Genomic DNA, 23,606 nt, shown 5'->3' with positions numbered 1-23,606 from the left:
TTGTCTTTAACTTCTGGCATTTTAATGGTGTGGGGCTCTTTGGATTCATCTTGTTTGGGACTTTATGTGCTTCCTGGGATTGTACGTCTATTTCCTTCACCAGGTTAGGGAAGCATTCTGCCATTATTTCTTCAAATAGGTTTTTAATTCCTTGCTCTTCCACTTCTTCTTCCAGTATCCCATATGATGTGAATGTTGTTATGATTGACGTTGTCCCAGAGGCCCCTTAAACTATCCTTATTTTTTTGGATTCTTTTTTCTCGTTGGGGTTCCGATTGGGTGTCTTCTGCTACCTTATCTTCCAAATTGCTGATTTGATCCTCTGCTTCATTTAATCTACTGTTGATAGCCTTTAATGTATTCTTTATTTCAGTTTTTATTATTATTATTATTATTTTTAGATGAGGCAACCCTTGGTTGATCTCACAGATTGCAAGGACCTTGTCAGCTTACAATCCCTTATTTTTTAATTTTTTATGCCTATAGCACCTGGTCTTCCTAGATGGTCTCCCATCCAAGTACTAATCAGGCCCAACCCTGCTTAGCTTCCAAGATCAGACGGGATTGGGCTTGTTCAGGGAAGCATGGCTGTAGACTATTTCAATTTTTGCATTCTTCATTTGACTGGTTCTTTTTTATGTTTTTAATCTCCATTTTTATATTTCCTATCTCTTTGTTGAAGCTTTCACTGAGATCATTAAACATTCTTATAACCAGTGTTTTGAACTGCATCTGGAAGATTGCTTATCTCTTTTGTTTAGGTCTTTTTCAGGAGCTTTGTTCTGTTTTTTCACTTGAGACGTTTCTTTGTATCCCATTTTGGCTACCTACTTGTGTTCATTTCTATGTAATTAGAAATTAGACATAGAGCTGCTATGCCTCCTGGTCTTAGTAGCGTGGCATTATATAGTAGATGTTCTATGGGGCCCAGTGGTGCAGTCTCCCTGGTCACATGAGCTGGAGCTCCACATGTGTGTGCCCTACTGTGGTAGTTGAGCCCTAGTTGCTGTTTGCATGTCAGTGAGAGGATTGACCCTCAGGCTGATTGATTCTGAGGACTGGCCATGACTACAGTGGAGGAGCTGTTGTGCAGGGACTGACCCTACAGAGAAGGATTCATTTTAGCAGGACTCTGATGCCTGCCCAGTCTGTCCTCTGGGTATAACATCCTCAGATTTGGCCCCATGTGGTGCTACAGCTCAGGTTAAAACCGGCCACCGGGTATGCTGGCCCTGGGGACCTCCTGGGATGGGCCACAAAGTGATCCACAGATGTAGTTCACCCATGCTGGACTTGAGAGTGCCTGGGGGATATGATACTAAGATGCACACCAAGGCCGGCTGCTGTTAGTGCCAGGCTTGGGACGTCACATGCTACTTGTTTGGGGTTTGTGAACCTTTGAGAAATTTTAGGGCCTGCAAATTGGATGGGGTGGAGTCTCAGGGAATCACCAGGGCAAGCTGACCAGTGTTAACCTGGTTGATGAAGACTCAGATATGGTGCCTGTCTAAGTCTGCATGCTGGTATGCGAGAGGCTCAACAAAGTAACAATGCCATGTGTCAGTGCTTCTATCTGGGAGGAAGTTGCCTCTCTAGTCCTTGTCCTGAAGCCAGACAATTCAGTTACTCCCTGTATGTCCCTAGTATCTTTCAAGCTGCTGCCCCAGCACTGAAGCTCTGAGCAAGTGAGTCCATCAGCAAGTAAGTCCATGTGCTGGCATTTTAAGAGGGAAAGCTTGGGACATCTGCAGTCCTCCATCTTGCTCAGCCACAAACTCTGCTGGTTTTCACAGCCAGAAGTTGTGGGGACTTCTCTTCCCAGCACTGTCGCTCCAGGCTGGGGATCCTCGCTCCTTCAGGGGGACTTCCATAGTGAGATATCCTTCCTGATTCTCAACCACCACATGTGGTGTGGGGCCAGCTCGTTTTGTGTCTCTACCCCTCTTACTAGTCTCAATGTGGCTTCTTCTGTATATCCTTAGTTATAAGACTTCTGTATGGCTAGACTTCAGGTGATTTACCTCCTCTGCCATCTTGACTGGAACTCCATTCATATTTTCTTTATGGCTTTATGGCCCAGCAGACAGATCTGACTGGTGAGGATGTAATTCAGAGACTGAGGTGATAGAAATAGAACCTGGGCATGTTCATCACTGATGCCTGCCCAGAGCTGCTGTGCCCTTAGAGAAAGCTCAAGATTGCAGGCCTAGCTGGGCCTCATAGCCCAGAGAAGAATCTCCAGTCTACTCTGTCTAAGACACAGTGGTAAGGTTTGGAAAGAGCTTGAGCTTTAGAGTTGGAGGGTCTCGTTTGAGTCCTCCCTCTGCACCATATAGATTCAGGCAAATCTTTATCTCACTGATATTATAATTTTCAAGAGACAACATCTCTAGGTGGATAATACATTGGGTTAAAGTTATACTCAGGTGTGGATGACTGATTACTCAAACTTTTCCTCAGGGCCAGTTATGACTCCAAGAAGGCTCATAACTGAACTTTGAATAACAGGAGCGAAGGAAATATCATGGAAAGATGACATCAGTAACTCTATAGGCCATGACTTATTCTGTCATTAACTTTAAAATCTGGACTCTGTTTTACATACTATTCTTTCCTGACTTTCTCCTTGCCTTCTCACAATCCTATTTGAAAGAGACAATTTGGAACACTGTCAGAATGCTCATCTGTGAACTGTCAGCCTGCTGACCCTTGAAGGTATGTGTTCTCTCTCCATAAAGTGCCAACCTCCAGGGTTATTACTATTTTTCTTTAAAAAATAAAAACAAAAACCTGGGTAGCTTTCTTCTCAAAGCAACAATAATAACAACAATAACAGAGAGACCCCACTGAGTCTGTTTCTCAAGAAGACAATCCATCAAGTCCCACATGCCACATGCATTTCTTTTATAAAAGATTCCTGACTTAATGTGTCTCCAAGGACTTTGTAAGGATGATCTCATCCACTGAAATTGGCAGGGAAGAAGCATTCCAATTTCATCCGAGCATAAGAACAGAAAGGTGGTTGTTAAGCAGAAATTATCCAGTCAGTAATCAGACAAGCCTAGTTCTTTCTTCTCAAGATTCTGGCCAAATTCTGGAGATACTTTCTGTAGGTAGGCTTTACTCTAGATTCCACAGGCATCTGCTTCTGGCTTCTCTAAGAGGTTTTAAGGCCTGGTTGGTTTTGAGGGCCTCTGTAAAGGAAAAGGAGACTTGGAAGGAGTGGACTAATGTGCAAATATTCCTATTACAAACACATAGAAATGTAGGATAAAATGAAAACCAAATTAGACTAGTTGCTGGAACTGAAGAGGGAATGGAAAAACAGCCGGAAGTGGTGAGTGGTGCTGCAGCAAGCCAGGAGTGTGGGTGTGTCTGTCTGTGCTCTTATTAGGCTGGGGTAGTGCCCATGCAGAGATGAGGGTTAAGGACCTGGGCCAGTGTTATAGAGACCTAGACAAGAAAGCAAAAAGGTGGAGCAATTGTAGGGCTGAACTCTATACAAAAGGAGGACTAGAAAAAAAAATTCCAGCCATTGAATCAAGAAGATGCCAAGAATGTTTGCCTCCACCTGGATTCTGAGTGACAAAAATATAAGTGCTTTGTGAAAAAGTAAAATTCCAAGCTGATGTTTTTAGAGGTTCTGGAGACTGAATGTATACTGTCTGTGAGCTGTGGACACCCTAAATTAAGAAATGCATATAAAGAGTGGTCCTAGTTATGTTACTGCTGGGACACATGCAGAAGCAGATGGAAAATCACTCTGGTCATGGGAGATTTCCATTGAAAAATCAAGCTCAGTTAAAAATCAGTTGAAGATGAGTTTTCAGTAAAAAAATAAAAAACTCCTGGTGGAAAGATCCACCATGAATAAGAATTTACAGACATAATAAGCAGGAGAGCCAATAACCCTGAACTCGAGATGGTAGAACACCCATCTGAAACAGACTATAAATATAGGAATGTTTACATAGTTCAAGGGATGAAAAGAAAAAGTAGAGACATAATAAAAGAATTACACATTATGAAAGAGAATAAAGGAACATCGATAATAAAACATATTTACATTCATGTTCAGATTTAAAAATAAGTAGACATATTGAGGAAAACAGGTTACAGCCAACCGACCAACCAAATCAAACAACAATACAACAAAACCTAACGACAGCCTCCCTTCCCCTCAAAAAACTCCAAAGTACAAAAAATACCAAAAATTAGACCTTGGAAAGAGAAAATGGGAGGCTTATACACTCTTGTAAAATATACTAGCTAGCATTAGGATTATCATAAGGATAAGAATGAAGGTACTAAATTTGGTTGCCTAGGACATCAAAATACTCTTTCTATTATAATGACATGATAATGGAAAGAACTGGGAATACTGGACCAACAGAGCTCCTGTGAGAAGTCCCATAAGATCATTCAGTGGGAAAGAGTGAATGGGGACTTCAAGTGGAGTCATGAGATAGAAAAAGAAAGTTAAAAATTGTGTAATTGTATAACTCAAGTAGACATGGTAGAGAACTTGGGTAGAGGATATGCCTGATGGTCAGTTACCATTAATGTAATGAATCAATGTTAGCTTTGCTTCTCGCACCTTCTTGTGCTCCACTCCAATATTGCTACAGAGACAGTAGAGTCCAGTCTTTGTTGGTACGTGGAGCTGAGTTGAGATTATTGTGGCTGTAGCAAAAAGAAGAAGGTTGAAAGAAATAAAACCTCATTATTTGAAGTTGTATGATGACCAACAGAGAACATCTATGAAAATCTATAGGCAAAATATTAGAAATAATCAAAGATTAGAAGGTTGCTGTAAATAAGATCAATGTACAAAGTCAAAACAGTAACAAAATTTAGAAAATTTACTTAAAGCACTAATTACAATAATAATAATAACAAAAAACTGAGAATTCTTAGAAATTAATATAATAAAAAAGCACAAGACCACTATGGGGAAAAAATCAAAACAACTTATTGAAAGACACAAAATAATATCTAAGTAGTTGGAGACAAAAATATATCCATGGGTAGAAAGACTTGATATTCATAAAAAATGTCAATTTTTGTCCTAATTAAATTAAAGTTAATTCAGTTACAATAAAATTTCTCAAGAGAGTTTGTCATAAATGACAAAACTTTAAAAATCAAACAATACAGGGAAGGTAAAAATATGTAAAAAATCTTAAATAATCATCATTATAATGATGATGATGAGAGGTTTGCCCTATCATATTCTGAAAATTTATACAAAGCTAGAGTAATTTACACAGTGGCATAGGTATAGAGAAATCTACCAATGGAACAGAATAGAGAGTATAGAAACAGATGTATATATTAGGAATTTGACTTATGAAAGAGGTAGTATTACAAAGCAGCATGAAAAAAACAGACTAATAAACTGGTCTTGTTCAGGGGAATATAGTCAATAATATTGTGATAAGTTTGTTGTGACAGAGGATTACTAGAATTACTGGGATGACCACATTGTAAGGTATAAGAATGTCAAATTATTATATTGTACACCTTAAACTATTATAACTAAGATAATATTGTATACTAACTATATTTAAATAAAAAACCCCATAGGATCATAATAGATAGATAGATAGATAGATAGATAGATAGATAGATAGATAGATAGATAGGTAGATAGGTAGATAAATAGATAAATTGTTCTTGGAAAATAAATTCTGGAAAAAGATAAAATAGAATCTCAACCTTACCATACCTGTGTGTGTATATGCACACACACACACACACACACACACTTCTAGCTTGATTAAAATATAAATGTAAAATGTAGAACTTTAAGATTTTAAGAAGAAAATATAGAAAAACATCTTTATAACTTGTTTTTAAACAAGACAAAATAGACAAAAAAGTTGAGGAAAGTTTGATCAACTTGACTACATGAGAATGTGAAGATATTTGCAACATACAGCAAATTGAGAATTAGTGTGAAGAATATGCAAAAAATCTTGAAAATTAATAGTAAGGATACAGATAATAAAATCAGTAATTTATAGAAAAGAAGATTGATGACATGAAAAGAAGCTTACTTTGTTAGTAATGAGGGGAATGCAAAATAAAATAAATTATTTCACACTATCAGATTGACAAAAATGCAGTCTGATAACACTAACTGGTGGTTAGGATGTGGGGAAAGAGACTCTTTATTAGTGCTGTTGGCAATGTAAATTCACACACCAATTTTTAGGAAAATTTAACATTATTTATTATAATTAAAGAGGAGGAAACTTTGACTTAACCAATTTCAGCTCCAGTTATGTGTCCTAGGGCAACTTTCATATTTATGTATAAAAAAATTCACTCCAGGACACTTTGGAAGAGTGAAAGTAGAGAATCAGTCTATTTGTCCATAAATAGGTGTCATATTAAAATTATTACTAAGACCAATGTCAAGGAACTTTCCCTATGTTTTCTTCCAGAGATTTTATGGTTTCAGGTCTTATGTTTAAGTCTTTAATCCATTTTAGTTAATTTTTGTAAGTGGTATAAGGTAAAGGTCAGGATTTCATTTTCCTACATGTGATTACTCAGTTTTCCCAGCACCATTTATTGAAGAGACTATCTTTTTCTGATTGAGTATGTTTGGCTCCCTCGTCAAACATGTGTACTATTTTGATTGCTATAGCTTTGTAATATAGTTTGAAACAAGGAAATATGATGCTTCCAGCTTTGTTTTTCTCAAGATTGCTTTTGCTATTCAGGATCTTTCATGGTTCCATACAAATTTTAGGATGATTTTACCTATTTCTGTGAAAAATGCCATTTAAATTTTGATAGAGATGGCATTGAGTCTTTAGATGGCTTTCAGTAGTATGGACGTTTTAACAATATTAATTCTTCCGGTTCATGAACTAGACTATCTTTCCATGTATTTGTGTCTTCTTCAATTTCTTTCATCAAAGTCTTATAGTTCTTATTTTATAAATCTTTCACCTTCTGGGTTAAATTTATTTCTCAGTATCTTATGTTGTTGATACTGTTGTGAATGAGATTGTCTTTATCTTTTTTTTTTTCAGACATTTCATTGTTAGCATATAGAAATGCACTTCTGTGTGTTAATTTTGTTTTATGCGACATTACTGCATTTGTTGATTAGCTCTAACAGGTTTTTGGTAGAGACTAGGATTTTCTATATACAAGTATCACTTGCAGAGACAATTTTACTCCTTCCCTTCTGATTTAGATAACTTTTTTTTTTTTTTTTTGGCTAATTGCTCTGGCTAGGACTTCCAGTTCTATGTCAGATAGGAGTGGTGAGAGTGGACACACTTGTCTTGCTCCTGATCTTAGAGGAAAAGCCTTAGACCTTTTATTGTTGAGTACAATAAAGTCTTGTCATATGTGGCCTTTATTGTGTTGAGAGTATTTATCATGAAAGTATGCTATATTTTGACAAATGCTTTTTCTGTCTGTATTGAGATGATCATGGGTTTGTTTTTTTAAATCCTTCATTCTTTTAATGTGGTCTATCACATTTATTGATTTGTATATGTTGAACCATGCTTACATCCCAGGGTTAAGTACCACTTGATCATGGTGGATGATCCTTTCAATGTGCTCTTGGATTCAGTTTTCTGGTATTTTGTTGAGAGTTTTTCATTTCTATTCATCAGGGTTAATGGCCTGTAGTTTTCTTTTCTTGTATTGTCTTTATCTGGATTAGGTATCAGGATAATGCTGACCTCATAAAATGAGTTTGAGAATATTCCCTCATCTTAAATATTTTGGAAGAGTCAGAGAAGAATTAGTATTACTTTTCCTTGAAATGTTTAGTAGAATTCACAGGGAACTCACTTGGTCCTGGGTTTTGTTGTTGTCGTTGTTGTTGTTGGGAGATTTTTGATTATTGATTCAATCTCCTCAGTCATTATTGGATTATTTGTCTGTTCATATTTTCTATTTCTTCATGATTCAGTCTTGGTAAACTGCATATTTCTAGGAATTTATCCATTCCTTCTAGGTAGTCTAATTTGCTGGTATATAATTGTTCAAAGTCATTTCTTACAATCCTTGTATTTTTGTGGTATCAGTTGTAATGTCTCTTCATTCATTTCTGATTTTATTTGAGTCTTCTTTCTATTTTTTTTTCCTAGCTAGTCTAGCTAAAGATTTGTCAATTTTGTTTACCTTCTTAAAACACCTGCTCTTACTTTTGCTGATCTTTTCTATTTTTTTTTCTGGTCTTTATTTCATTTACTTCTGCTCTAATCTTTGTTATTTCCTTCCTTCTGCTATCTTTGGGCTTAGTTTGTTTTTTTCTAGTTCCTTGAAGTGTAAAGTTAAATTGTTTATTTGAGATCTTTCTTTTCTCTTAATGTAAGCGTTTATCATTATAAACTCCCTCTTAGAGCTACTTTTGCTGCATCTTACAAGTTTTGTAGCTGTGTTTCCATTTGTTTCAAGATATTTTTTGATTTCCCTTTTAATTCCTTCTTTGACCTATTGATTGTTAAGGAGTATATTGTTTAATTTTCACATATTTGTGAATTTTCCACTTTTTCTCATGTTATTGATTTCTAGTTTCATATTGTTGTGGTCAGACCTTTTCATTCACGTACCATATTTAGACTGATTTTAATCTTCTTAAATTTGCAAATACTTGTTTTGTGACCTATCATATGTTTTGTCCTCTCATTTCACCTTGAAGAACTCCTTTGTATTTCTTTAAGTCAGGTCTCGTGGTGATGAAATTCTTCAACTTTTGTTTGTCTGGGAAAGTCTTTATCTCTCGTTTCAGAAAGACAACGTTGTCAGGTATTGTATTCTTGACTGGAAGATTTTTTGGTCAGCACTTTGAAAATATTGTCCCATTCTTGGTTTTCTGCTGAGAAATCTCCTGCTAGCCTTATGGGGATTTCTTTATTAATTACAAGCTTCTTTTCTCTAGTTGCTTTTCAGATTATCTCTGTCTTTGATTTTTCAGTTCTACTATAATGGGTCTTGGACAATATATGTTTTTGTTGAGTTTTTTGGAGACTTAGCTTCATGAAATTGGATGTCCAAATCTCTCTCCAGACTTGGGAAATTCTCAGCCACTGTTTTTAAAAAATAAGTTTGCCACTTCCTTCTCCCTCCCTTCTCCTTTTCGGAACACAATAATTTACAGATTATTTCTTTTGATGGTGGCCCATAGATTATATAGGATTTTCCCACTCTTTTTCATTATTTTTTTCTTTGTCCTCTGGATAATTTCAAAGTTTCCTGTCATCTAGTTCACAAGTACTTTCTTTTGCTTGACCCATTCTGATATTGATGCTCTCTATCGCATTTTTTTCATTTACTTTATTGTAATCTTCAGCTCCAGAATTTTTGTTTTGTATTTTTAAATGATTTCTCTTTGTTAAACTTCTCATTTAGTGTATTGTTTACCCGGTTTTGTTGAATTTCATTTCTGTGTTTTCTTCTAGGTCATTGAGCTTTCTTAAAACAGCTATTTAAAAAATCTTTATTGGGTAAAAAGCAGATCTCCATGTCTTTGAGATCAGTTACTAGACTATTATTGTGATCCTTTGGTAGTGTCACATTTCCTTGATATTTCATATTCTTTGATGTCTTGTATTGCTGTCTTCACATTTGAAATAGCACTCATCTCCTCCATACTTTATTGACTGATCTTTCCAATGTGTCCAAACATATATTTCTTTTTTCCAATAGTGTGCTGGAACTTCTCTGTGGGACTCCTGCACTTCCAAAAATGCTTTCTTGTTTGTGGGTTATTATCTACACAATATTTTCCAGGGGCCCCTGGACCATGACTGAGAAGAGCCAGAGCTGGTTCCCAGGTTGCTGCTGGGTCCACAGGTAGGATTGAGGTTTGTATGTCCACTACCCAACACACACGTGGACAAGACTCTTCTTGGGTCCTTTGGCATATAATGCTGGATCCCACATCTCTCACAAAGGAACTTTTGTTTATGGATGCATGCCAAATTGTTTTGAGAGGGAAATATAAACAAGGGACATCTTATTTGGCCACCTTGATAATTAATCCCCTAGGATTCTTACTAGAAAAATCCCCCCCCCCACTTTTTTTTGTGAAATATATCGGACTTACTAAAAGTTTAGAGAATAATTTAATAGATACCCATATATGTATCATCTCATTTAAGAAACAAAAAAATATATTTGAAATTTCCTATGTTTTCCTCTGTATCCCATTACCCACCGCTCTCTCTAGTTCTGAGGTTGGTGTTTATCAAGCCCCTGAATATGTTTATAAATTTATTACATACACTTTTTAGCTCTAAATGATACATAGAATTATTTTGCATGCTTATAAACTTTAGAGAAATGTTTCCCTCAATTTGTTTCCTTCACTCAATATCATGTGTTATGAGATTTATCTCCATTGATACCACTAACTCTCTGAATATGCTACCATTTATTTATCCATCTAGGTTGTTTTCATTTTTCACTATTGCAAACAATACTGCAGAGAACATTCTGGTTCACACTTTGGAGTTTCTGTAGCTGGGTTGCAGGATAAGCACACTCACCCCTTGGGTAATGCTACACATTTCATGGGTAATAGAATGTGAAATGCAAACCTTCCTGTATCTTATAGCTCTGGCAAAGACCTCAAAGTCTGGGCCCAGTTTTCCCGGATAGGATCTTTATCTTTTTTTCTTCTGAATTTTGGAAGTTTTAAAAATGTTTTCTGGATACCAGTTCTTGTTGGGTATACTCACTTCAAATGCATCTCCTAGGCCTTTCTCTTTGTTACTGTTTACTCTGCTTAAATAATTTTAAAAATTTTAATTTGGTAAATTTATTAATCTTTTCCTTTATTGTTTGTGCCCTTTGGGTCTTATTTAAGAAATTTTTCATCAAGTCCTATAATAGAAGGATTTATTTCTTACTCAATTCTGGCAGTTTATTTTTAATGGCATAATAGTTTTTAGTTTATATCCTCTGGTAGGGTCCTCTAGCCAGCTCTGGTTCCCTTCTAATCCCTGCAAACTATCACATATGCCTGCAGAGATTCGAGTAGCTTCAGGGCCTGCCAGACACATTTCATCTCAAGGGTGGAGAGCCATCTTGACCTTCCTCATAACTCTCTGAAAGAATTACCATGATTTAGTCAGTGAGCCTGGCTGGAATTTTTCCAACAAAAGCTTACTGAAATTCTTTTCTGGAATAGAGTTAGACAGAGATTAATAATTAGAAAATAGAGATGGTTAAGTATGGATTTTGGAACAAGACAGAATTGGTATGAAATCCTTGTCAAGTCACAAATTCTATTACTTTCTTTATCTATAATATGGGAATAATAATATATAAAGTGAATAATTTGTGATGAGTATTAAGTGTATAATTCTGAACATAAAGCAGTTATAATAAACAGCAATAGCTAATTCATTGAATACTTAATATGTGCTAGTCACAGAGCTAAATGTTTTACATGAATTATCTCACTTGGTCCTTATGACAATCCTCGGAAGTTAAATAACACCACTAGGATAACATAAAGGTTATGACTGAGTTCAAACCCCAGCTCAGCTACTTACTATGTGAGCTTCAGAACTTGCATTTTGATTTTCTCATCTTTAAAGTGGAAATGTAATAATAGTATCTATTTATTAGTTTGTTAGGGCTCCTGTAACAAAGTAACACAAACTGAGTGGCTTAAACAGAAATTTATGTTTCACAATTCTGTAGGCTAGAAGTCTGAGATCAAGGTGTCAGAAGAGCTATGCTCCCTCTGACAGTTCTAGGGAAGGAGCTGTTCCAGACCTCTTTCTTAGCTTCTGGGAGTTCCTAGGCTTGCGGCAGCATAATGCCCATCTTTATATGACATTCTCCCTGTGTGCATGTGTCTGTGTCCAAATTTCCCCTTTCTATAAGGATATCAGCCATGTTGGATTAGGGGTCTGTCTTTCTCTAGTATGACCTCATCTTAACGAATTACATCTACAATGATCTTATGTCTGAATAAGGTCACATTCTGAGGTACCAGGAGGTAGGATTCCAACACATACATCTTGCGGGGACAAAATTCAACTCATTATATGTGAAAATTTGTCATGAAAATGAAAAATTCATGCATGTAGAATGTAGTATATTGGCACATAGAAAATGATCAATGGAGTGTTAGCTCTTGTTACTACTGCCATAAGACAGATGGAGAAACTGATGCTCACAGGTGTGAAATGACATCCCTAAGGTCAGAATGCCAAAGAAAGGCAAAACCAAGACTTCAATTCAGATATAATGATCCCCAAAATTCTGCACTACATTTCTTTATCATCTAGAGAGAACGAAAGAGAGACATTTATATTTCAAGTTTGCCTTTAGAAGAAGAGGCTCACCTGGGTATAATTATGTACTAAGAATATTCTGAAATTACCCCTAGTACTTAGTTGAACATTTGCATCGCATATAAAGTTTCTTATTTTTAAGTAACATATTTACAATAAAATGGCTGTCAATGATTGAAATGAAATAAATTAAGGAAAAATAAGTTAGATCATGGCATCATTTTACTTTTCTCTTATTTTTCTTATTACTTATTTACTGCATTGTATCACTTATGCTCCATTTTCCTTCTTGCTATTTGTTCCACTTGTGCTGCCCAAAGCCAGGACCCACATCTTCTTACCTGGCTTTCCCTCCTAGTAAGGTCTCCTATTTGGCTGTCCTATGTCCCATTCTTATAATGAGGCTCTCACCCAGGTGTCCTGGTTTAAAAACAGAATCAATGAAATAAGCTTTGCTGGAGCATCTGTGTTGCAGTCCCAGTGGGTTCCCAAAAGCTGCAGCTCTGACGGCCTGGGAATAGGGGTAGTGCGGTTCACACTCAGAGACAAGTGAGAAATGACTGGGCGGGTTTGGAAGCTGAGGACAGTTTATTACCTCCAGTATCGAGTCCAAATCTTCAAATTCTTCATAGTTTCCGGGGTGACTAGTCTGTCCCCTCCATCAAGGCCCTGCTATAGGGACCTTCAATCACGAAATTCACTCCTTCTGTCCCTTGCATGCCAACATCTTTGGGTTCCAGGAAGAGAGATCTTGCTATAAATTTGGCACTGAGGAATTATGACCCTGTTTTTCTTTTTTTTCCCAGTGTGGTTCATTGTGTAGCTAATTCTCATTGGTCATGCTGAGGCAAGGATTCTTTGGGATTTTGGAAGGAAATTTCCTCACATTTTCCATTCATTTCTTCCCAGAGACAGTTTGCTGGCAGAATAATGGCTGCTTCGTTCTGCAACCAGATGAGAAACAGAGCTTAAGGAAGAGGTGAGAGCACCGGTTATATGGCCAGCATGGTTTTTTAGCATTAAAAAAAAAGTCCAAATTGGGGTCTTATTTATTTATTTTTTTAAGAGTGAAGGAAAGTGCAAAATTTTAAAAAAAGGCTCAGTCTCAGGAGGAGTGGAAACTGCTTTTTGGGGAGAGAAGATATGGCTGAGATGACAGAGGCCACATTTCTCCTTTCTCCTGGGTAATGGATGCTCACTTTTGCACATCACAAACCCTGCCCTTGGTTTCCGATGGGGGTCACGAGACATTTGTATGCTCTGAGGTGTGGCCTTCTACCGCCTCCACACCAACGACAACGGACTCACCCCAGGCCCTGTGCCCCAGGGATCTTCAAAAAGCATCTCTTTTGTGAGGACAGCCCCATCTCCCAGTTTGAGGCCACCCTTCCCTCAGGTGTTAGGCTGTCCAGTCCCTAAATCACTCACTTGGTGCTGCCCCTTCCTGCTCAAGTTTGCTGTGATGCCGGAATGACAATTCTCACTTTTGAAAGGCTTTCACAAATGCTGCCCTAAATTTAACCTCTCACTTTCCATTAAGTTTGTGCTTAAAAAATTGCTATAACTTTTAAAGAAAATGATAACATAAGATCAATATGTACACATGGTTAAAATAAAAAACAGACAATGTTACAGAAATTCTGGCTGACAATAAAAAGCTCGTATCTCTCACATCTCTCACGCCATCGCCACCCATTGCAAGTCCTGCTTCCAAGAGGAAACCACTCTTAATTGTGGCTTTGTTTCTTTTCTAAATTTAGTTTTTATTCCATTTTATTTTATTATGGCTTAACAATTGAAATAGTTCTACAAGGCTTGTTATTAAAACAGCAGTACAAGTTTCTTTCTGGGATGATGAAAATGATCTAAAAATAGATTGTGGTGATGGTTGCATAACTCTGTAAATATGCTAAAACCCATTGAATTGTACATTTAAATGAAGGAACTTTATAGTATATAAGTTATATCTCAGTAAATGCTATTATAAAAAGGGGAGAATAATAATAATAGTAATAATAATAATAAAGCAGTCTTCTCATCCCACCCCATTTCTCACTTACTGGAAGCAAACTCTTTGAATTAGTGTGATATTTTCCTCCATATCTCTAACCAGTTTGCTCGCAATGCTATTTCTTGATTATTTGGTTTTAGGCATTTACTATTGACTTTCCATTAACAAAAGATGAAACTTTAACTTTCTTTCATTTCATTTACGTTGGCCCGCACTGTGCAAAATGCATACTTTCCATTCCCCATTCTTCCCATATAGTACTATTAATATTTTGGTTAGTTCAGTATTCTGTGTTTACATTAGTATGATGACCAAAACTCCATTAACAGGTGCCCAGTTATGCAGCATGGAAGAGGGCGTCCAAGGGTTTAACTGATTCTTAATTTGTCAACCTTCTATTTTTTTCCCTCTCTGCCAGAGGTACTTGGGATGGCTGATTCCCAAACTGAAGCACTTGTAGTGCAAGTCATTTCACTGAGCCTTTTTCCACTGTGGTCTTGGAGTATCAGTTATTTTTTGAGAATGATCCCTAGGTTATTTATCACTCATCTGTCTGCTGTCTGATTTCTGAAATTTTGTTGCTATCTTCTCATCTCCCATTCTCCTGTTTTAAAATCCAATTTATTGACATATAGTTCATATGCCATACAATCTACTCACTTAAAGTGTACAATTCAATGGCTTTAGTATATTCATAGAGTTGTGCGTCCATCACCACGATCAATTTTAGAATATTTTAATTTCTTTGTTTACATGAGTGAATTTATGCCTTAAAACTTCCTTTACTGTATCTGCAGTGGGATTTCGGGAGGTAGTGGGGACTAACACATATATTTAATCTGTTATATTTTACTAAAGCTTCTATTTAATATCTTTTTATTACTTCTTCACGATTTATTAAATTTAATCATATCTAATGGTTTATTGCTGTAATGGCTGAAGATTGAACTCAGGTATACTCTCCCACTATAGTTATAGCACTGTTTTTAGTTCTTTCATTATTTTTGTAACTTTAAATACTTTGATCACCTCTTTATTTCTTGTTCTATTAATTGTAGATAGTGTCTCTTAACACTATACATATTTTTAAGAGTATTTACTTCTTTTTTTCATTTATATCTCTTATTTACTTATACCTCGTAGCACACCATCTGTAATTTTTCCTTTGCATTTTTAAGGGTAGTATATTCATAATTATAACCATAATTAATTTTTATGCTTTGCCTATCTGTTGATACAAAAGTTAAAAATCAATAATAAAAATTTTTATGTATTGAATATGTAAATATTTTCACTGCATATCCAGTGAGAGCATTTTGATTACATTTCATTTTTTTGTTCAGTTTTTATTTTTTCCTGGAATTTTTAACTGCCTTTTTTTTTCTTTTTGCATCGTCTGAGTGACAAGCTTAAGTTCTTCTAACTAACCCAAAATAGTATTATATCTGTCAAATCCATCTTCTCCTTTGATTTTTACTCTCTGGGGGCCTCTGTTGTCTTGCTCCAGTCTGGACTGAGCTGGACAGCTTTTATTCTGGAAGCTTAACCTCCTGGATTAAATCTATTGTTTCCAGGATCTGGTGTCTTCCCTTTTTTGTTTTACTCTCTTATTTTGTTGGAGTAGATCCTCAAGTGTATTTATGAAAAGGTAGTAAATTTTTCTTTCCTTGAAGGTCTGAAAATGTTTTTGTCTTAATTTTATACTCGATTGATGGTTTGAAACTAAATTTTTACCAGAAATTTATAAGTTGTGCTTCAGTGTATTCTAGAATTTGAAGACTTTGTTCCAGTGTTTTCTAAAATCCAGTATTTCTCAGATGTACTTATGTGTTATTTGTTGGGTCATAGGTGTTTGGCTTGTTGCAATTTCAAGGGGTGAGATCAGGGAAGCTCCCTCATGCCACTATGCTTCTGACATCACTTTGGTATCTTGGTATTTTTATTTTAATTATTCTCCACAAATAAAACCTGTCTGCTTGCTATCATTCTGCTATTCCAGATACTGTTTTCTACACAACAAAGTAAAATTAATCTTTTTGAAGGTTCATGGCTAAATATTCTTTCTATTTTGTAAAAAATGGAATAGGAGTATCATATGGTTAGTTATTATTGAGACAGCATGATGAATTTCTTCCAGAAGCTCTGTTTCCTTCCCATGTTTTCTTGTGGTCTCCGGCAGGTCCCTGGATGACGACAATTCCCCAGTTCCCCACGCCACTCTAGAATTCAGTATTTCTGATGCAATGTCTGATACCAGTCTAGTTCCTGTTTCCTTGTAGACAATTTTATTTTCCCTTTCTGGAAGCTTTTAGGATTTTTTCTCTTTACCCTTGGGGGGGAGGGGTCTTGAAATTTCATAATACTTCTCTCTCTCTCTCCCTGCTCTCTCCTTTTGTGCAGTGCATTTGGTTGACCTTGTAATCTAAAGATTTGTAGCGCTTAACTCAGGGATATTGAGGTACTATTTAAAAAGTAATTTGCTCCTCTGTTTTCTGTACTCTCATTTTTTTTTCCTATAAGATGAACTGATCCTTTATATCTCTTATCTTTTTTCTTTTATTTAGTGTTTTCCTTCTTTTTTTCCCCTTTGCTAGGAGATTTTCTTAATTATTTCTAATCGTTCTGATAATTAAAAATTTTTTTTCTTGGATTGTTTTTTATTCATAGTATCTTGTTATTATTTATGCGACATTGTCTCAAGTCTCTCTAAGGATCCTAATTAGAAATCTGCTCTGTCTTTGAATTATTCATTTCTTACTATTTGTGTTAAGTTTTTCTCTTCCACAGAGTAAGCTATCCTCAAAAGCGTAGTGAGTTTTTAGTTGTCTGGTTATATTTAAGAATGAGGCAATAGAAAAATGCAATTGAGAAGTCTGCATGTGGGGGCAGAGTTTGTCCAATGGTAGGCTTTGCTTTAAGGAGAGTGGGCAGGAAGTTGGACTTACCAAGAAGACTCCAAATGCCCTACACTGGCCACCTGGTTTTTCCCAGTTTTTCTACTTTTAAAGGAGAGGAATACCCTGCTTTGTTTGTTTGGAGTACGAAAGAGTTCAGTAAAGAATACCAGATTGCTACAAGTTCTCCACGAGGTGGAAGCGGGAGCTTAGTTGGAGGACAACTGGTCTATATACAGACTTTTCATTAATCTCCTTGTTTTCAAGCCCTTTATCTTATTCCCACTTTCTAAAACCTGGCATTTCTTAATTTGGAGCTTCTCTGGGGGCTGTTCAAGGCAGAGATCTCCCTCTTTGGCTACGGCCTCTCCATGAGTCTTGCAGGCTGTAGCATCTTCTACCTTGTTTCATCTCTTGCTAGCTCCTTACGTACTGTTTTTTTGTCTTTCAGAAACATATAGAAATCCATTGTCCATTGATGAATGCTCCCATTCACTTTACTGTGTTGGACTTTTAAATATTTTTACTGTCATTTTAACTAGGTCTTATAAGGGAGTGACAATTAGCTTGTGCTATCTTGATTTAGAATCTGTTAGTTTTGATAGGTGTAGTAGAAAGATCTTGGATTCAATGACAGATATGGGTTCTAGTTATGTAGTTCAATACGTTTTTATGCCCATCATTCCTTCTAGCTGTGGCATTGCTATTATGTGGAAAGTTGGAGAAGCATTGAGAAGAATGGGATAAACAATTCACCTTTCTGAGGCCCAGGTTTCTCGCTTTTAAGTCATTCTTAGTTTTGTGTTAAATTCTGGAGAAATAAAGATAAAATAGTTATAGTCTTCCTGTCAGGTGGTTGAGTGGGGATAGGATAGAGACAAAAGAATAAGATTTTATGATGACTACTATGATAGAGAGATATGTAACAGGTGATGTACCAGACTAGAGGAAGGTAAAATCATGGAAGGTTGCACAGAGGAAGTAATATTCAAGCTTAGATAAGGGTTCTCCAGATTTACAAGGTAGAGGGAAGGCATTCCAGGTAGAAGGATAGGGAAGTACCTATCCATGGAGAGCTTGGTGTTTTCAGGGAACAAGTAATAATTCCATATACCTAGATAGAGCACAGGTGCTTTTGGAGGAACGATGAGAAGTGAGACTAGAAAGTTAACAATGGTAGCTAACATATCTCATGTGTACAATTACTATGCATATTTATAGATGAGGAAAGAGGCACAAACTCATATGACCTTAAGGCCCCTCAGTTAATAAGTGGGGGAGCTGGGATTTGATCCCTGGCAGACTCACTCTACAGCTTATTCTTTTTGTTCAAGGATTAGATGATTAAGGGTTCTGTTAAGGAGTTTGGGCTTATTTCTGTAAACAAGCTTTAAGGTGTGTGTGTGTGTGTGTGTGTGTGTGTGTGTGTGTGTGTGTGTGTGTGACATGATCAGTGTCATATTTTAGAGACGTAACTCTGAAGCCACCATTTGGAAGCATGTTAGGCCAGAGTCAGAGAGCCCAGAAAGCAAGTTAGGAGATTACTACACTATGTATTAGGCAATGGTTGATGGCTCCTAATTTAGAAGGGAAATGGGGCTGCAAAGTGAAGAGGCTATTATTTAAATTAGGCTGAGGCATAATCAATAGAACTTGGTCACTGACTAGAGGTGGGAGTTAGGAGAAGATGGAGTCAGGATCGAGTGGCTGAGCCATGGGTGGTTTGTTTGTTCTGTTTGAGAGTACAACATGAGCATGCTTGGGAGAGGAGAAAGAAAGAGAATGAGTCAGTGTTGAACGTGGTGCAATCGAGGCAACTGTACAATGGCCAGGTAGTTGTGCCCAGAAGTGGTTGGAAAGATGGGTCTGGAATGCTGGGGAGACATCTGTGTTGGAGGTACAGATTTGAGAGTCACTGGCTCATAAGGAAAATTGAAATCATGGGACTGGATATGAAGACAATATGTGATATAAAGAGAGCCAAGGTCAGAGTTCTGGGAAGCATCAGAATTTATGAGGAATGTGCTTGAAAAGTTTGTTGATGATATCTTTGAGAAGAGCTCAAAGGGTGTGGATGTTGAGAGGAGTTAGGAAGATTCCAATTCTGCTTCTGGGCCCTGTGATGTGTGGGACTGAGGGCTGTAAGGAAGGTTGCCTCAGGGAACAGCCAGGTCTCTGAAGGGCAGGAGGAGGAGGTCAGTGGTAGACCAATGACCGAGAGAGTTTTCCCAGAAAGGAGGACTCCAGGGGGAATGGAAGAGAAATGTGGCAGAGAGGATAGCAGTCAGAAGTGTTGGAGATGGACAGAGGATGCTTAACTGTGAGTTGGGTGACTAAGGGCACCATAGAGGGTAGATGAGGGATGGGCAGGAGCCATTTCAAACCTGCTTCTCTTCCTTCAGCTATCCTCTGTCTCTCGTCTGCTCAGGTGGCTGCCTGTCAGTCACCACAGGTGGTGTTCAGCCCTTACAGATCAGCAAGGTTGAATCTGTGTTCTCGAAGTGCTAATATGCAAGAACCATTGTATATGTTTATAGCCACATATCTACTTCCCCTGACCTGAGGACAGATGTAGAAACAGTAAGCATGGCCAGCCAAAGGAAGCAAAGAGGCTGGCAAATCCAAACCTTCTGTTGTAGCCGGAATACCAGGACCCGGCTTTACTGCTCCAATCCATTCCAGTCCAAAGGAAAATGGGCCATCTCTGGCCTCTCATTTTAGAGCAGTGTGACAACTGCATGCCACATGTCTGATTGGCTGGTCTAGACCACCACAACGCATCCTGGTGCTTGGCCACTCTTGAGCCTCCTTCCAGACTCCACGCGGGTGTCTGGTTGGTTTCTAGTGTCTCCTGTTATTAGTATTGTTTGCAACCAAAAAAAAAAAAAAAAGGAAACTCAAGATCACACAAGCACTAAGCGGAGAAAGTAGAATTTACTCTATTAAAGTTTTCTTTTGTTATGAAATACTTCAAATAGAAACATCCAAGAATAACATATTTGATACCTTCTGTACCCACTGACAGTTCTATGAGACTCTAACATTAAGCCATCCTGCATCAGATTTTTTTAAAAAAAATCTTAACATAATAGTTGAAGTTCTCTGTATCTCTCTTGTTGATGTTTTTCCCCACCCTCTCTCCTTAGAGGTAACCACTATTTGAAGTTAGTGTTTATTATTATTATGTATGTTTTTATATTTTTTATTACATATACTATATTAAGAGACAATCCATGGTATAATTTTGCATGTTTTCAAGTGTTGTGTAAATGGTATCAAACTCTGCATTTCTTTCTTTTTTTATCTGGGTTCCATTTGAGTGTAATTAAGACATCCATTGGAGATCACAGACGATGTTACCTTCAGCTTACATTGGACAATTAGCCTTTGTCAGCTCTGACATGAAGGGATCATAGGCTCTGAAAGTTTAGTATCCCACAATCTCCTTCTAGTTTTGATAATGCAGAGCTCTAATTCCTTAGCAGCTAATTTGGATGTTTAGGTCAATTTTCTGACTTCCTTAGGTAATATCATAGGCTTTATTTTTGGAAGTTGGTCTTGGTCAAGCCTTTCTTGCCAAACTATACTGTCTAACGAATGACACATGAACAGTATTTTCCATAGTACAGAGGTGTGGGGGAGAGTGAGGAGAATGTGAATCAACCAAAACATCAGAGAACAAGGGGGTATTAGAATCTTCTTGACAATGTCTACAATAGTCTCAAGGTTCTTTATACTCCTATTTCTTCTTGATGAGTCTCTTTCATTTGGCACAAAGAACTCTCTTGGTATAAAATCCAAAAGGAAGTAGAATGATTGAGCTTTATTCAAGGTTATTTGTCAAGTTTTGCCTGATACTTTCCATGAATCAAATACAGTGAGATGAAACAAAATCACGGCTATCTTCATTAATGGTGAGCTCTTCAGTCTTTGAAAAGTGATGTATGATGTTTTCTGTAGAATTCAAGAATGTTCAGAATTTTCTGCAATGATGGAAAATGATGTTTTATATTTATGCTGTGTAGTACTGTAGCTATTAACCACCAGCCCCATGTGTCTATTGAGCACTTGAAATGTGGTTAGTATAACTAAGGGGGTGAATTTTAAATTTTACTTAATTTTTAATAATTAAATTAGAATAGCTTCGCAGGGTTAACGACTACCATATTAGACAGCACAGTTCTAGAGGATTTAGATCAGAATATGGTGGGATAGTTTCAACAATTCTTGATAAATCAAATGAATTCACATTAAATTGAAACAGATTTATTCGCTCTTCCTTTTTCCAAATCTGAAGTTAATATAAGGAACTGGATAGTTTGGAAACTATTGTACAGAGTGTTGTTTCTCCAAGAGCTTTTGTTAATCAGTTGTTAGTAGTGAGTATATCCTTATGATTTTGTTGGTATTGATGAGTGCCAGGTATTAGAGGTGCATCTGCCTTCACTCCCGTCATCCCTTGCCTCATGGTTCACTCAGTCTGCAGCATCGTTCCCCAGTTTCATTGATTCTGACTCCTTCAAATTCAGGTTATCCTTAGCCTCCCTCGATTCTAGCATAGCCTCGCTCCTGTTCAGGTCCTGATTTCAAACCTGGTTCTGGACTCTGTCCAAATCAGCTTTCATATTTTTAAATTTTAAATTTTTAAATAATTGTAGACTTATAAAAATGTTCCAAATAGTACGATGGAACAAAAAATTCTGCAGTATATTCTTCTAGATTTGCATATGTTCATGTGGTTAACATCTTACTGCCTTTGTTTTATCCTCTCCTTCCCTTCTCTGTATCTATATCTACACCTATATCTGTATATGTATTTATATATATTACCTATGACTCTCCTCATATGTATATATATGGAAAAATTTATGTATATAAATTTATGTATAAAAGTTTCTATTAACAAAAATATTCTCATATAACTATAGCACAATTGTCAAAATCATAAAACTAATATGAATACAATACTATTATTTAATCTACAGACCTCATTCAAATTTTTCCAGTTGTCCCAATAATGCTCTTTATAACAATAAGCACAACAAAAATCTTCTGACCCAGTGTCCAGCCCAGGATCACAGGCTGCATTTATTTTCCTGTCTCATTAGTCATGTTTAATCTAGAACAGTTCTATAGTCTTTCTTTGTCTTTTCATGGTCTGTATATTTCTGAAGAGTATAAGTCAGCTATTTTATAGAAAATTCCCCAATTTGTGTTTGTCTAATGTTTCCTCATGGTTGGATTTAGCTTATACATTTCTGGTAAGAACATCACAGAAGTGATATTGTGCCTTTCTCAGTACATTATATACAGGAGCACATGAGATCATTTTTTATTTGCGATTACTTGCTGAAGATGGTATCTGCTAAGTTTCTTCATTATAAAGTCACAATTTTTTCTTTTGGAATTAATAAGTATCTTTAGTGAGATATTTTGGGTCTTTGTAAATATTCTGTTTCTTGTCATGCTTTTGCCCATTGGTTTCAATATCTACTCATCATTCTTGCTTGAAATAATCGTTACTATTATGGTTGCCAGATAGAGATTATCTAACTATATCGTTCTTTCTGTAGTTGGTAGTTATTTGTGAACATTCTATTGTAAGGTTTTTTTCTTTTTTAATTTATCGATCTACCTATCACTTATTATCTATTATCTATCTATCTATCTATCTATCTATCTATCTATCTATCATCTATCTAATCTATCATCCATTTATATCTATCACCTATCTATCTTTATCATATAGCTATCTCAGCATGGACTCATGGATTCTTATTTCTTTCCATGGATTATATTCTATCACTATCACTATTTATGCTGTTGCTAAATTTAACCAGATGCAGTATGAATCCCATTGTTCTGATTCTTTTGTTCTTTGATGTCTTTCCATATTTTTCTGAGCAGTTTCTTACTTTCTGATTTAACCAAATGTTTTAGTTTCATCTTCTACTTTTTGTGTCCCAACCCTGGAATTAGTCACTTATTCAAAGACTAGCTTTCATTTTGATGATCACATGTTGGTAGAGTGAATAGGAGACAAAAGCCAAGGTAAGGAACTGGGACCCCTAAAAGACAACATAGTAATAGAGTATGAATGACTTAGAAAAATACTCTGCCTTACAGATGGAAATAACAAGGAAGCTTGCTTGTCAATATTAGGTTAAGGGAGAAAATTTTCTCTTGAGAATTCTTAACCATAAGCTGGCATTCATTCAAGTTTGTAACCCAAATTTATACTACCTTCATAATGGTAAATAACTTTAGGTCAGAATTTATTTTAAAATAGTTCTGGGTTTGTAATGATTAGAAGAAGCAAACATAAATCCTCTTTGGAGAAATGCAATAACAACACAAACCTCAAAGTTTTCCATGAATAAAGTCCTGAGGAATGTGAGCTCAGAGTCAAAATCA

At 36.5% G+C, this 23,606-nt stretch overlaps 1 protein-coding gene and 1 pseudogene across 3 annotated transcripts in view; both read right to left on the bottom strand.

Moving 5' to 3' along the window:
- Nucleotides 1–477: 477 nt before the first annotated feature.
- Nucleotides 478–596, bottom strand: LOC120594713 (uncharacterized; annotated as a pseudogene).
- A 3,456-nt stretch (nt 597–4,052) lies between these two features.
- Nucleotides 4,053–23,606, bottom strand: part of ANTXR1 (ANTXR cell adhesion molecule 1) — a 233,380-nt gene continuing 213,826 nt past the window's right edge. The window contains exon 18 of one of the 3 annotated variants that reach the window (XM_039852461.1): nt 4,053–4,683. In XM_039852461.1, coding sequence (XP_039708395.1) covers nt 4,675–4,683 — 9 coding nt within the window. In that variant the 3' untranslated portion in view covers nt 4,053–4,674. Of the gene's footprint in view, nt 4,684–21,100; nt 21,176–23,164; nt 23,261–23,606 lie in introns of those variants that run through there. The other 2 variants (XM_039852454.1, XM_039852452.1) reach the window with 2 other exon arrangements.

The sequence above is a fragment of the Pteropus medius genome, unplaced genomic scaffold (genome assembly GCF_902729225.1).
Source record: "Pteropus medius unplaced genomic scaffold, Ma_sr-lr_union100, whole genome shotgun sequence".
NCBI classification, from domain to species: domain Eukaryota; kingdom Metazoa; phylum Chordata; class Mammalia; order Chiroptera; family Pteropodidae; genus Pteropus; species Pteropus medius.
This window is presented reverse-complemented; position numbering and strand designations above follow the sequence as displayed.